This window comes from Dermacentor andersoni, chromosome 7 (assembly GCF_023375885.2).
Source record: "Dermacentor andersoni chromosome 7, qqDerAnde1_hic_scaffold, whole genome shotgun sequence".
In the NCBI taxonomy this organism is placed as follows: Eukaryota; Metazoa; Arthropoda; class Arachnida; order Ixodida; family Ixodidae; genus Dermacentor; species Dermacentor andersoni.
Window position 1 is genome coordinate 134487816 of NC_092820.1, and position 14787 is coordinate 134502602.

Consider the following 14787-nt stretch of genomic DNA (forward strand, 5'->3'; position numbering starts at 1 on the left):
TCATTATATAAGTACAGGAGTTGTGGACGTACTGCGAATAATATTGTAGATATGTGGTACAAAGCACTCTGTGCACAATAAGATTAGCACATGAAGTCTCTCATATGCAGTTTTGGACCTAAGCATAGAACCAGTAAAGGATTTTGCAAACCTAATATATGTGTGTGAAATTCTCATTATTATTTTTAGAAAGCACATTATTTAATTAAGCGACATCCCGGTCGTATAAGCTTTACAATATAATGGCTGTTGCATTGCCATTTAGTAGTAAAATACATTTTAAGGAATAAAAATACATTCTCATACATCACAAACCGGCATATGTACATCAACAGGACCATAAAATAATTATATGAATTGTATATCACCACGAAGACAGCGGCGTGAAAGTCTAGTAATGGGCACACTTAGTAATTAGCACATGTATTTGAAGCGACGTGCTTCAGAGATGAAGCGGCAGATTTTGGATTTCACGTAATGGCGGCCAGCGAATATTAGGAGTCTACAAGGTAACCTCTCTGTGGTAAAGGTGACAGATGCGGTGAATGTCAGTAAATGCAGGCCACTAGCTCCCAACTAGAGCAACTCGCGTTGCGTTCTGCTTTGGCGCAGCCTCCTCTAAGCTTGGGAGTGAATGTACAGGCAAGGTGGAGAAATTGGAAAATTTGCATGCGCAAATTGGCATCGCCTAACGCAAGACAGGGGTAATCGGAGATTGCTTGAAGAGGCCTCCGCCCTGAAGTGAACCTCAAAAAAATGGCTGATGGTGATGATGATGATAATGATGAATATATAGCGTTGTTTAAAAAACGTAGCATTACATATACTTGCTTCAAATTTTGTCAGTTGCCCGTGAAAGAGTACAAAAAGAGAACGCAGGAGAGTATCCCACAATTCTTACGCCGCAGCAGACGTAAAACCCTTCCTGATAAAAAAGGAAGCAATGGTAATGTGCAAATAGCTGTATTTGGGTTATTTGAAGAAGTCCATATATTTAGACACTCGCCTTTACCTTGAAGTCGTTTTCAGCGCTAGATCTCTCAATGTAACCTGCTCTTAAAGCACTCGTTTCCTACACTGGCATATTGCAGTTATCGCTGAGTTTGTTTCTCAAGAGAACGCTTTGCATGGGCAATATCGCTATGTTTCCTATTCGCGAATCAAGGGAGGTAACAAAATTCTTCATAGGCTACGACAAAAGAGGTGTTGCTGGATTTTCAATGAGCATAAAATACTTCTACTTGTCTTTGCACACAATCAATGCTACATTGTCGTTAGGTAATATATAGTTGCCACAGGAACCTTACCTCTTCCAGAGCTGCTCTGGCATCAGTGTTACAAGTTCACTCGACGTCTTGTATCTGCTCCACGCTACTCACCTTCGACAAAATTTTGTCGTACAAGAAAGAGGGGCATGTAATGGATCACGCTAGGCACCAGGCTTAAGCGACTTGCATTTACCAAGCTAGGATACGCGCCTAAATTCCAACTGCGGGGCTTCTGCAAGCAGAAGAGTTTTTGTACGTGCATGACTATTTATATGTGCTTAAACGACGTGATGGTAAACTGGTGCATTAGAGAACAGCAATCCTAGAAATCTTTACCAAAGTACTCTCAGATTTCACCCTCAGCACTGAACATTCCATAAATTGCCATCTCCACTTCCTCAACATGACTTTGACATTCCGCGACAACCAAGTTTGCCGACATTACGCACCCCGTTTAGCAAAGGGCCCGCAAATTACATCGTAAAGTGCACCGTCATGATCTGCTATAAAGTCAGGCTCGCCTGTTAAAATTCTTCTAATGGACACACGACTCGTTGTCTCAACTAGTGGCTCTGCGAGCATGCCAACAATCGACACACACACAAAAAGAACAATTGACAGTCACTTAAGTATTCTTACGTGATTTGAATGCGAAAGCATTACGACTACTCTAATTAATTGTATGCGTCCATGACACATGACGTCATACATTAACCACATGTCCCTCACAACTCTACCTTAACCCACCTTTATCTGCTTTGCTCTAACTTGTACCAACGTTATTCCACCTTAATACACCTTGCTATACTTTGTACCCACCTTAATGCGCTCTAACGTCACTGCCAGATGCCTGCTACGCGATGGTGTGCAATGACGTACGCACTATATGCACCCCTTCAGTCAGCGAGAACCACGGAGCCGCTATGACCTCGGGGTAGCCTGCTCGTCTACCGCCCCCGTGGACTGGATTAGATTGCCACCCAGACCTAACTGTACCAAATTTTATTTTCAAAGCGATAATTTAATTTGCTTAAAGGAACTTCCATGAGATTTTTGACGACAATGCGAGCATTTTATGACGTGTCGTTCCTTCCTAACTCTTCGCGCCATCAGCCATATTTTTACAACCATCCATTGATCACGCCGGCTTTTCTGCCTCATGGGTGCATATAATGCTTTCGCACTAATAATGCAGCAACATGGCCGTTCACTAGTGTAAGTGCGGTTGTGCTCCAGACTTTGCAAAGTGCAAGTAATAGCACGTTATCGCCGCTCACCTAATTGCCAAAGCGAATGCATTTAACGAAAAAGGTAACGCGTGTGGTAGCGTGCGATCCTTAGTTCTAACCAAAAAAAGAGAGACAAGTTACATTAACGGTGCGTCAGTAGTCAATGCGCGGGACTCTGCATCTGTTTTATCAAGTGACGATGCTTCTTGGATTGACGTGTTGGTTGTTTTTTACAGTTATTATTGGTGCAAGTTACCACTTCATGGCTGTGTTCTTATTCTGTGTTTCGTCGTTCTTTTTTGGGGGGGACGAGGGGGACTGTTTTCAAGACCTACTATTTCTAGTATCCTGGCTACAACATCCTTGCAATAGCTCTCTATGCAGCTGCCGCGCTCGAAGCGGATATGTCTGTTGCGGATGAGGTAATATCATTTATTAAGGCAAAAGCCTTAGATGGTTCAAGGGTTGACGAATCCGACGACTGTCCAGCGTCAAAGCACGAAAATTCAAACGCATTCGCCAGTAAGCAACCATTTTTTTTATCAATAAAAGTGCTCCATAATCTCTGTTGCCACTGAATGGACACCTTTCTAAATAATCAGCATGGGCAAAAGTGCATGTGGTTCTCCCGGTTTCGCTCATATTTTCTGAGCAATGCACGCGTTTCTTTAGACTTTTTTAGCATAGTAAGTACGCCAGCGGTAACTGGAAATAAATATTTTGTTGGAAAGTTAGCGCTGTGTGTTTGTCTAATTTGCCTTTCCGTTTCCCTCTAGTTCTGCTTACAGTACAAAAAAGTGGAAGGCACCACGTATACAAGCCCATGCTGCTACCCTCGTGGAACAATGTGATAAAATAAACAAAATTCCTGCAGTGAACGTGCGTATGTCCTAATGGTCTTCACAGACTTGCCACTGTCGTTCTAGCTTGCCATTCACGACGAAGACCCACCGGCAATGTTTAGCTGCCCGAAAAAGGAGAACAAGAGAAAACGAGTCATAGGAAGTAACGACGCAGTCGAATGAGCATGGCCAATTTAATGAATGTCTCGTGAGTGCGCAGCCATTGGTCTTCGTCCTCTTTAGCGTATAGTGACGGTCAGCTTTTATAGTTTAGGCTATCTATCTATATATATATATATATATATATATATATATATATATATATATATACCCCTTGTGTCGCCTTGGCGCATCAATTAGGGTATTGGCTAATAATGGGCACACACCAGTATCCTATACGCAGTGCCCAAGTTGTTTTATCGGGCACATAAGCAGTAGCACATACTCAGTGACCCAAGGTGTCTACATGGGTAGAAAGCAGCCAGCAGCAAGTTGTCTGCTCGGCAACATATCCACTGGTTCACGTCTATTTGCAAATACCACAGCCAGGAACATACCTAGTGGCTCAAGGCAGTTAATAACTTGGATGACTGCGTATGCGAAAGAGGTTAGACAAACGAGGACTTACTTGGAAGTTACTGAAGCTCTAAAAAAATGGTAATGACATAAACGAATAAATAAATAAATAAATAAATAAATTGTAATGCGGTTTATTGAACAGTCAGGAACGCGACCACCTCAGTCGAGCGTCAGACACCGAGAGCGCGAGCCCCTCTTCGTCGGCGGGCCGATGATGGTAGTGTGTCCATAGGGCACACAAGTCTTCTTCGCTACAACTGCCCCCTAGAGAAGAAGGAGCCATCCTGGCGACTCAAGGAGAAGCGAGGACAAGGGGGTCGTAATAGGGTTTAAGCCTCTGGACGTGCACTGTTTCGCGTCCGCGACGCCTCCTATCAGTAGATGGCGTTAACGGCTCGAAGACGTAGTTGACTGGCGTCGTCTGTTGTACGACGCGGTAGGGACCGTGGTATTAAGCGAGGAGTTTAGAGGATAGACCAGGGATGCTTGAAGGTATCCAAAGTCAGACTAGTGAGTCCGGCTGGTAGGTGCAGGGAGGTCGGTCGTCATCGCGACAGAATTTTTGGAGACTCTGGCCTTCCGCCGTGAGCGAACGGCCCAGCTGACGGCATTCCTCGGCATACTTGGAGGCTTCAGACAGAGGAGTGCCCTCTGATGGGTCAGGCCGGTAGGGGAGAATGCTGTCGAGCGTACAGGTAGGTTCACGGCCATAGACGAGAAAGAATGGCAAAAATCCCGTTGTGGCCTGTGAAGCGGTGTTATAGGCGTACGTAACATATGGCAAAACAAAGTCTCAGTTGGTATGTTCCGATGTAATGTACATGGATAGCATGTCACCCAAAGTACTATTGAACCGTTCTGTTATGCCGTTCGTTTGCGGTTGATAAGCTGTAGTGGTGCGACGGATTGTATTACACGCGCTCAGAAGGGCGTTAAGAACTTCGGAAAGAAACGCACGCCCTCTGTGACTTAGAAGTTCCCGTGGGGCTCCATGACGCAGTATGAAGTGATTCAGGAGAAAGGTCGCAATGTCGCGGGCTGTCGCTGTTTGCAGTGCCGCAGTTCCTGCATAGCGGGTGAGGTGGTCGACAGCGAGAATAATCCAGCGATTGCCAGCTTATGTGCAGGGAAGAGGACCGTAGAGATTTGGTGGAGCTGTCCTGGAACTAAGTAATCGGACACTTCCGGCCATCATGCCTGACGACGCCAGCCAAAGAACACCTACGGCATCGCCAACACTGATTTGTCCTGGCTCAGTGCGTCAACGCGATCCTCCGATCTTCAGCGGTTCCGACGAATACGACGTAGAAGATTGGCTCTCCATATATGAGCGGGTGAGTGCCCACAATAAACGGGACGATGCTGCGAAGCTCAGTTGCGTGAACTTCTATCTCACGGCTGTCGCTAGCGTGTGGTACCACAACCCCGAATGCGACCTCAGCACTTGGCCACATTTCAAGGTGCGCATTACGCAAGTCTTCGGTCGCCCTGAGGTGCGGAAGCTCAGTGCTGAAGAGCGCTTGCGCAGCCGTACCCAGCACCTCCACCAAATATGTAATGCAGTTTATTGAACAGTCAGGAACGTGACCGTCTCGCTCGAGCGTCAGACACCGAGAGCGCGAGCCCCTCTTCGTCGGCGGGCAGATGATGATAGTGCGCCCATAGGGCACGCCAGTCTTCTTCGCTACAAAATAAATAAATAAATAAATATATAAATAATAAATAAATAAATAAATAAATAAATAAATAAATAAATAAATAAATAAATAAATAAATAAATACATTATCTTGAATCCCTCTAAGAATAACGGCGGTGAAAAATGTCAGCGGGCTTCAGCGTTTACACCGGCTGTCGACTCAATTCGTGGGTCAGCAGCATGTTCTCTTAGCGGGTTCCGCTATCTTATTAGGCAGAAATTATTCGCGATCAACACAACATTGTGTTTGACTTCTGCAGTAAGTTGCTCTCCCTTATAAGAAGTAAGTACGGCCGAGCCTATGCTATGATGACTATCGATGGCAATGCGATTAACATTCAAGCGATGCAGCAGCATACCGTATTACGGAGCTCACGTTTATTTATTGCCTGTAAGGATCATTCTGAAACTGTCTTCGCTTCGGCTATATACAAACGTTCCGTAAACACTGAAGACCATGTAAAGCGTAAAGCAGAAAACTGGTGGTCAATTCAAGCAGCCAAACTGCTACGCCAAGAGAAAAGAAACGCAGTGGTGGAGATTCAAAACAGGCGACAAAAACAGAAAATATGCAGGAAAAGGATACAGTCAGTCGACATACGACACCTGTTATTAGAAATAACCGGCAGAAACCTTCGTCAGGCAATGACATAAATTACCTTGAAGGTAATCATTAGAGCCTTGTTATAGTAAATATGCTAACGCGGACGGCTTCTAAATGGACATTGTTGTAGGATTCACTGCTCCTGTCCAAAACGATTGCGGTGAATGAAGTTTTTTTTTATTTATCTCTGGCGACGGTGAAGGTACGAATGTGCTAGTGGCCTCAAGACGAGGGCTTGATTATTTTCGTCACTGCATGAGGGCAAGAAATGTTAGACAGCGCAATTCGTGTACCGATCTTGAAGGTTGCGTGGCAGCAAAACTTTGGACGCGGTAATAACAAAGAGTCAAATATGGCAGTAGTGACACTCAATAGGCAGTGAAATCATCTAAATGTTGCGGTGTTACTGGATATGCGCGTAGCCGTATTATAAAATTAGTTCATCCGCAGTACTTTAGTCGCTACGTGCCTGGTAATGTAGCTATTCTAGTGCTTTTTATGCCTTTTGCTATCATTATCTGCCAGCCATTAGTCCCAAATTTCCAGATCACGCCCACTTGACCACATCGTAGCGTGATGTACCGCCGTGCTTGGCAATGAAGCTGGGACTTGTGCGTGCATAAACATAAACACTGTGTGAGACTAAACATTGAATAAAATAGAGTTAAAGACAGCTGTAGGCATCGCATCAGGTTCGTTAGCATTTAGTAACTTCGGCTCAATTTACAGATATTTTTGTTCCTAAATGCTATTTGCAATTGGTCGCCTGCGTTCGCTAATAGTTTGTCTTCATCAGGATCGGCCAAAAGTTTTTATAACGTACAATTGCAGCGCAAGAGCTCTTTGTCAATACGGGCCCTGCTTCACAAAATATTGAGTTCACAAACAATCCAGCACACGCTATGAATATGCATAGTCTATTATTCAGTGTTCATTGTCCTTTGAAGCCGACAGAAACGCTGCAGCGCCTAGATTGCAAACTGACCACCAGCGGTCAGTAGACAGTTTTTCAAAGCGAAGGACTTATTGCGACCGGCGTTACGCAATTTCCCGGTCGCATTTAATGTGTGGGCAACCGACCACGTGGAGTCATTCAGATCGGGTGTGGATGCTCACCAAATGTCTGGTGATAGCACATCGCGCGTATGTTGAGTATTTAGTTTGGACACGCTGAAAAATAAGAACCTGTATTGAAATTCTATGGCACCATCCAAAATTACGAAATCATTATTAATTTGTGTTCTCGATGCTAGCCGGCGGGCTACAGTAGTGTTGCCGAACTACTGGGCGCATAGATGGGAACTTTCTTGACTTCGCGCTTGGAAGCATATGCAGTTGCACAATTAGTACTCATTTTGCTCCGTCGAGCCAGCAACCTCTTCATAACGGTAAATGGCTCTGAAACCCGTTATGCAATCGTTTATTTTCGGAGTGCTTAATGCGGTGGTTACGCCGCGTCTACCAGTGTCCATTTGAGCTTACAAGGTCATCCGCGGCAGCAGCACACTGGCCGCCTGGTTCGCTTTGCCTTCGTGTCCATGACCCCACGGTATTTATGTTTTGTTGACAGTTCGACGGTGTCCTTGCCAATGCGCGAAACGAATAAAAAACCGCAGAACACTTTGTGATTTTGGCACGCCTTTATGACTTCCTTGTTCCGAAAGACGCCGTGGATCATGCTTAATGGCGCACCTGGTGTTCGGGCCAGCAATTACGACTTACCATTAGACTTCTATTTATCCAGCTTAAGACTGCGATGGCCTTGCGGTGGTGCAGGCGATGTTCGGCGCTTAAATATGTTGCCTACATTCAAAGGTATATAAATACCCGTGCCGTCTCTCCGCCGCAAAGGACGTCTACGCTTCACCTCGCGAGGATACAGAGCGTGGCAACGTTTCTCTACAGCACCGCGCTACCACTTCAGTTTCACTGGTATGTATTACCTTTCTCACTAGCATTGCAGTTTCGCGTTAGCAACACGCTTCGTGATGTGAAAGTATGTATGAGTTTTTCGCTATGCTTCTGTGTGCTACATCAAAGCTGTCTACTCATATGAAGCCTGAAGACAACACCGCACGTGATTCATCTTTATGTTGGAGTTTGGGAACGTCTTCACTTGAATTTTTCGCTGAGTGCTAATATCCTCGATGGAAGATTGATTTTTCAAAAACGTACCAGCCAACGTTATGCCGAGAATTCTAGATAGTCAGCTTTCGAGTTCTTAAAATCGAAGTAAGATATGCACTCAAAGAACTGAGATATACGTCTTCGGGCTTTGCTTTCGTCAATGTCGATTTATCTCGTGAGAAAAAATAATCACTAGCTTCAACCGTAGCACGTAGAAATATTAGGCCCGGTGTCCGTACTTCTTGAGCACATGAGCTGAAAATCGTCTGCTCCTCGGTAAAATTCAGCACATGCTTAGCTTTCTTGTCTTCAGCATTTTCAATCAAACTTGTCGTTTACAATTTAATTCGTGCTGCTAAACAAGACCATAATGTTTTCCAATTTTTATCTTCAATCACTCAGTATATTTTCACACGAACGATCACAAAAGTTCTGACGAGACGGCGGGTCCCGGACTTCGGCTACATGATTTGCGACCTTATAGTGGCATCTAGAAAAGATACGATACTAAATTATGCACTACTTGTGAGAATAACAGTAGCATGGGCTGACTAATACGAGTACTTAGGTGTTAATTGTCACCCATAATCTGTCGCGGTCAAAGTACTTTCATTGTGTCTGCAATAAAGCACTGAATAAACTGAGCTACTTACATGGAAGGCTGAAAGGAATACATTGACATGCTAAACTTAACTCAAGAAATTCTTAATACGGCCAGTGTTGGATTATGCGCGTGTTGTTTGATCTTCTTAAAAAACAAAAAGAAATCATTCGGCTAGAATATGTTGTAACGAAGGCAACACGCTTGATATTCCACTGCCAATGCCACAATTATTCTCCATCCACAGCTCCAGTCTCGCTAAATGTAACCTCCGCTCTTCTCAGCTTTGGTATAAATAGTCCTTGAAAACATTACATTACTTGGTCAGTAATTTCTATGGCCTGTCTAAGGCATTCTTAAGGTTTAATAAGGAATCAACTCTGTGACACCTCGAATAAAACAATACACCCATTTTTCCACAGAATAATATATTTAAATTGGGCAGCCTTCGCCGTACAATTGAGCTCTGGAATACATTAAAACGGAGGTACTCATTATCTGCCGCCTGTTAAGCTTGTGTTTACTATTAGCGGCAAATTACCACGTGATTAAGGAATTTATTTTGCTGTACTTGTTCAATCTTGCTTAATTCGTTTGTTCCCTTATTATCATTTTTTTTCTTCATATTATTGTTCATGTATAACCACACCCACTCCTGCAATAGCCCTTGCTGAGGAGGCGTATGTACAAATAAATCAAAATAAACAAAAAAAGTAATTCAGCATAGCTGTAGCTTTGCTTTAAGTGTATCAACATTTGTTAAAGTAACTGTGGTGCCTCAGGTATGTGTGTGTATCCGCCCATAATACGCAAAAAAAGACGGCATTATTATAGGTTCATTGTTCAACGTATAATATTTATACGTAAGATTTGACAGCTTATTACTATTTTTTTCAAGCGCTGAAATATCTTACGAAACGCCCACAGAAGGGTCTTCTTTTATTTGCTAGAAAAAGCTTCTAAGTAGTTCAGCAAATGAATTACTTAATGACCTGATTGAAATAACAAGTAGCCAGTGCACAAGTCATTTCTATTACAACAACATTTATGCGTTTTTCAATGAATATACTGTGAATAACAACAAATAAAGGTGAAGATGTTTTTGCAAGTTTCATTTATGCCAATCGTTGTTTTTACTTGTTGGGGTAAGGTAGAGCTGTTGTTTATCCATTAAGCAACAGCACAGTCTACGTGCACCGTTCTCGAGATAGGCTGGCACAAAGTGTTTCTTTTCAAGGTCTATATTCTTAACAGAGGACCTATACACATCTCAGTTTCATTGCCTCATGTTTTCAAATTATCAAGAAAACACTGGTTTCATGAAACAGGAGTGAAGCATCCAGGATAGAAAATTATCGAGTGATCATTCGGATCAGTGACGAGAATCACTGATCACGTGATCTCTGATCATCTTGTCTGAACATGTGCAGCGTTGTACAATACTGCCACGCTCCATCGCTAGTGCATCATAATATTGAGAATTATGCTCTGGGCAGTCGATGTACTGTTTTTACTCTTCCGTGGCGTATAGCTGGAACATTTTGAACATATACCCGAGAAGAATACTCAATTGCCGCCGAGCTGGGACGGTATTTGCGCCCTAAGAAGCTAGCTACCAACAATCACTGCATGCTCCTCAATATTATATTCGCCTCCTCAAATCTGTTAAACGCTGTTCCTGTGATTTTTTTTTCTGTACCTTTAGAAAGCAGAAAAATGACGGCCTTCCAAGGAGTCGCACTTATGGTTTCCTTTATGTTCGTGCTGGTGTCTGCAGTACCTGGTACGTAATCCTTCTGCATTACGATTTGTTTGTGTGCGTGCGTGGGTGTGCATGCCGGTATACTACGATTCTGAACGATTCTGATTACTGACCATTACTTATTAAAGCCAGGTGCTTGCGCAAATTTCAGCCTTACTGCACGGGAGAAAAACATGGTTTATCTCTTTTCCTGAACATTAATTTCTCTTTATGCTTACTAGGTGTGGTAATTAAACTATTTCATTTGTAAGTGATATTTACATAACTTGTAGGGTGCATTTTATGTACAAAACTAGAGAATGAAAACCGAGCGGCGAAATTTTTTTTAATTGTGATGTACTTTATACATATATTTTATATATATATATATATATATATATATATATATATATATATAGAGAGAGAGAGAGAGAGAGAGAGAGAGAGATACGAACGTGCGTGTGTGAACATCATGTCGCAATTTTAAAGCACGAAGCTTTAACAGAATCAAAGTGCCACATCACAAAGAAGTAGTGTCCTGAGTAAGCTTACGTTCCTTTTTTGACCTAATGATTATCGGTACTTGTTACATCCGCGATAAATATGACAACGACACGTCATCACTTCATAAAAAAGAAGATAAAGCATTTCGCAACATAAACATTAGTTTCGATAACGCGACATGATATACGGGGCGCTGTTCTTTTTCTGGCATCTAAAAAGCAGCCACGCATAATATCCTCACACAGGTGACCCACTTGTAGAGTGCAGGCTCTCAATGACAAAACAGTTTGAACTGAACAAATGTTCTCGTCCAATCTGCAATCTCGCTCATAGATATCGCATTTATGCCGTTTTTTTTTTATTGGGCGCGATGCGGCGAATTTACGAATAGGTTGCGATGAGACTTTGTTAACATGGGCCTTGCTCTATTGCGAAATGTGCGTTGATGTAAGGTGCGAGGGGTGGGGGGGGGGGCTTTCTGTTAGCGAAAACGTATCTGCGACTCCAGCACAAGCAACATAGCTAGTTATCCAATACCTACGAGGTAGGCATGAAAAACGTTTGGTTTTTTTGCTGCATGGTTAAATTAAACATTGTTGGGGCGCTCAAGCGGCAAGCAACAGCAGTTTTTTATTCCTGTCTTGGCATCACACGTTAAAAACGTAAGTAGCAGGGAAAAGTTAACGCAATTCCTAACTACGACGCTTGAGGCTTGTAATGTCTCATAAAATAAATTATGTCTCACGTCATAAACCTGTGTTGCTTTTTCTGACATGAGAAGTGCGTTTTATTTAGGAGAGGCGCACAATATCTTTGAAATCAGCTGCACTTCTTCGAAGAACTTTACAAATAAAGCGCACATAACAAGCGAATGAAAGAAGCCATTCTAATTATTCTATTCGCCTCTGTGAAGCCAAAAAAAAATAGTTTTCACACCCAGGCGACACGACCTCCTTCTCCATATTGGTAAATTGTATCAGCTTCTCAAACAACGCTTGACTACCCCACGAGGCACAGCCACTTCTTACTCAACCTCATTCGACTGTGCACTGTTACCTGGTGCAATACTTCTACATGGTACACCATCTCAACCAGAATACTGTCAGCTCACCGCCGAAAATAGTTATAGAAAGCATTTATTCAAGAAGAGATCATGACGAGACGATCATGACAATCTGGAGAGACGACTTAGCGCACACCCGCACGGCTTGACTGTCAAATCACAACAGCAAACCTCTACGTTGGTGAAGGTCCTGTTCGAACTTGAGTAAGAGCACACCGCCCGACATCAAGTCATACAGCCCGATTCCCTATTGAGCGCACCATATATGAAAGATAGAGAGAGAAATAAAGTTTCATTTTATGAAACGGCAATCGGAGTAAGGACGCAGTTCACCCCACGTGACAGGCTACTTTATTCCGGGAACCATCTGGCTTGGGCTACGTCCTTGGCCCAGGCGACGAGATTGCGTTGGTCATCCAGACCGCCCGAGGAAAGTTTGGCTTCCCACGTTTTAGGGGGGGTATAGAAGTACGTTGAGTTGGGGTGCTTTTATTGAGCTTCTATGGAGCGTCCTTCTTTGGAGTCATTTTGCGGAGCGTGTGAGGTGGGTTTTGTGGATGTGTCACGCAGTGGGCAATCCTGGATCATGTGCTGCAGGGTGTCTGGCAAGTGCAAAAATAATTCTTCATCTAGACACCACAGATTAAGAATTATTTGTTCCACTGCAATAACAAACGATATATGTTATGCGAATAGTACCAAAAGATATGGTGCCTCAGTAAATTGATCACAAAATAAATCTGAAATATTCCTTCCCTAGACGTTACAAACATTTATTGTGCGCACATTTGCTCCTCTTAAAATTTACTGTAATCCTCGCGCTCGCACCAGTCCCGCAGTTTGCATTAATAAACATTATCTTGCTGCCAACTGAACGCATTCTTTTGCTACATTCTCACCTTCGCCTATTTACGCAGAAAAGTGCCACATCCCGGATGAGGATTGGGAAGTCCTGGCCGAGCGATTCCTGGCTCAGATGCCAAATGAATACATATTCCCTAGAGGCTCAAACAACTCGTCAAAAAGCAACGAAGTACTGCCTGGCGTCACCACTGGTGAGATGACCCTAGCCGGCCTCTCCCACTTGGAACGATACGGCACCGTACGTGTGTACTGCAAGAATGGCAAGCCTCTCGTTAGCGTAAGCATGGTGGCCCGGGCCCCACTGCAGATCTCGGTGCCTTGGAAGTACTGCGGTGGCAAGTCCGGAGTCGTGGCCACGACGGCGAAACACGTCAAGGTGTGCGTCAATTTCGAGGTGGATGAAGTCGACAACAAGCTGTCCCTTCGGCCAGTCCGCGTATCTCCAAAATGGATCGAAACGATGGATGTGAAACTGGAAGGTGCGGGAGACGTCATCAAGACGGTCGCGTCCGTCATGGGGAAGCTGATGCCAGCATTCGTCAAGGATTTCTGGATTGAGAACCTGCCCTGGAGAATGCACAAGGTCCTCGAACAGATTAGGAAGTAAATGGAGACGTACTGATGTCACACTCACACCCATTTGGATCCTACAGATCCAGCAAGTCATTCCCGGAATTTCTGTTCATGCAGTAAATTTAATTTGATTTTTGTTTGCCTGAATAAAGGAAGAGCACTATCTCTAGAATGAAATAAATATATATGACAAACATGGTGGCATGAATTGGAGTCGTTGATAGACAATGAGAAATGGAAAATAAATGCTGGGGAAATAATGAATGAACCAAGCGCAGCCATGCCAAAAATTTAATGAAATCCGCTAGCGCCATGACCGAACGTTTCAATACACAAATTGGCGTCCGCCTCATTATAGCACTGAACAATAAGGGAAAATGAACCCACAATATCAGAATTGTGGATTTCGCTCTACGATGCATACGCACCATGCCTGCTCTCCTACAGAAAGATTTACACTTCTACAGAAGTGAGAAGGCACTTGTGAACATAACTTTTTTTTGTGGGAGCTCGCGAGAGTATAGCGCTTATAGCTGGTGTGCGGGTAAAATGCCGAGTTTATAAAGATAAAGCACTCACAAAATCTCTACCTGAAATGCTGTCATTTGTACAAAGATCCCGTGCACATTGTTGCAAAATTAATGAATACCGTGACGGTATTTGTATAAGAATCACTTGAAAATAATTAACCAACCTACAATGTTCAGTCATATTTCAGAAAATCAAGTAATGTTCATCTTTTGTGAATAAATAGCTTTGTTGCAGAGGATCGCAGCTCAATGCTTCGTGTATTCAATTCGCAGTTGAACGCGCGGCTAGGTAGCCTAAGCGGCGCCCGTGATATCTGAGCTCCTACTGTGCGGGGAGCCGCTACCGGTTTAGGTCAAAGTCAAGAGGGAAGAGGGCGCCAGGCTCCTACAACTTGCGTCGAGAGAGCTGTGTGAAGTTATGGTCTGGAAAATTACACAAAATTCTCTAAACTGTTCTTTAGACATGATGATTTCTAAAGTACATGACTGTTTTATATGATTGATTGGTGACGATTAACGCAAAACAATAACGGCACACGTCACGCCATAGAAATTGCCGGCTTTT

General features: G+C 43.5%; 1 protein-coding gene across 1 annotated transcript; it reads left to right on the forward strand.

Moving 5' to 3' along the window:
* The first annotated feature begins 8056 nt into the window (after positions 1–8056).
* On the forward strand, positions 8057–13890 carry LOC126533789 (uncharacterized). The gene is made up of 3 exons (XM_050180985.3): positions 8057–8151; positions 10653–10730; positions 13173–13890. The coding sequence occupies exons 2-3, from the start codon at positions 10664–10666 to the stop codon at positions 13724–13726; spliced, it is 621 nt and encodes a 206-aa protein (XP_050036942.1). The 5' UTR covers positions 8057–8151; positions 10653–10663; the 3' UTR covers positions 13727–13890.
* Positions 13891–14787: the final 897 nt, after the last annotated feature.

Bases quoted from the DNA above. Each gene is read 5' to 3' on its own strand.
- LOC126533789 (XM_050180985.3), top strand. From the start codon at position 10,664: ATGACGGCCTTCCAAGGAGTCGCACTTATGGTTTCCTTTATGTTCGTG. The intron at 10,731-13,172 runs GTACGTAATCCT...CTATTTACGCAG, and splicing joins GCTGGTGTCTGCAGTACCTG to AAAAGTGCCACATCCCGGAT.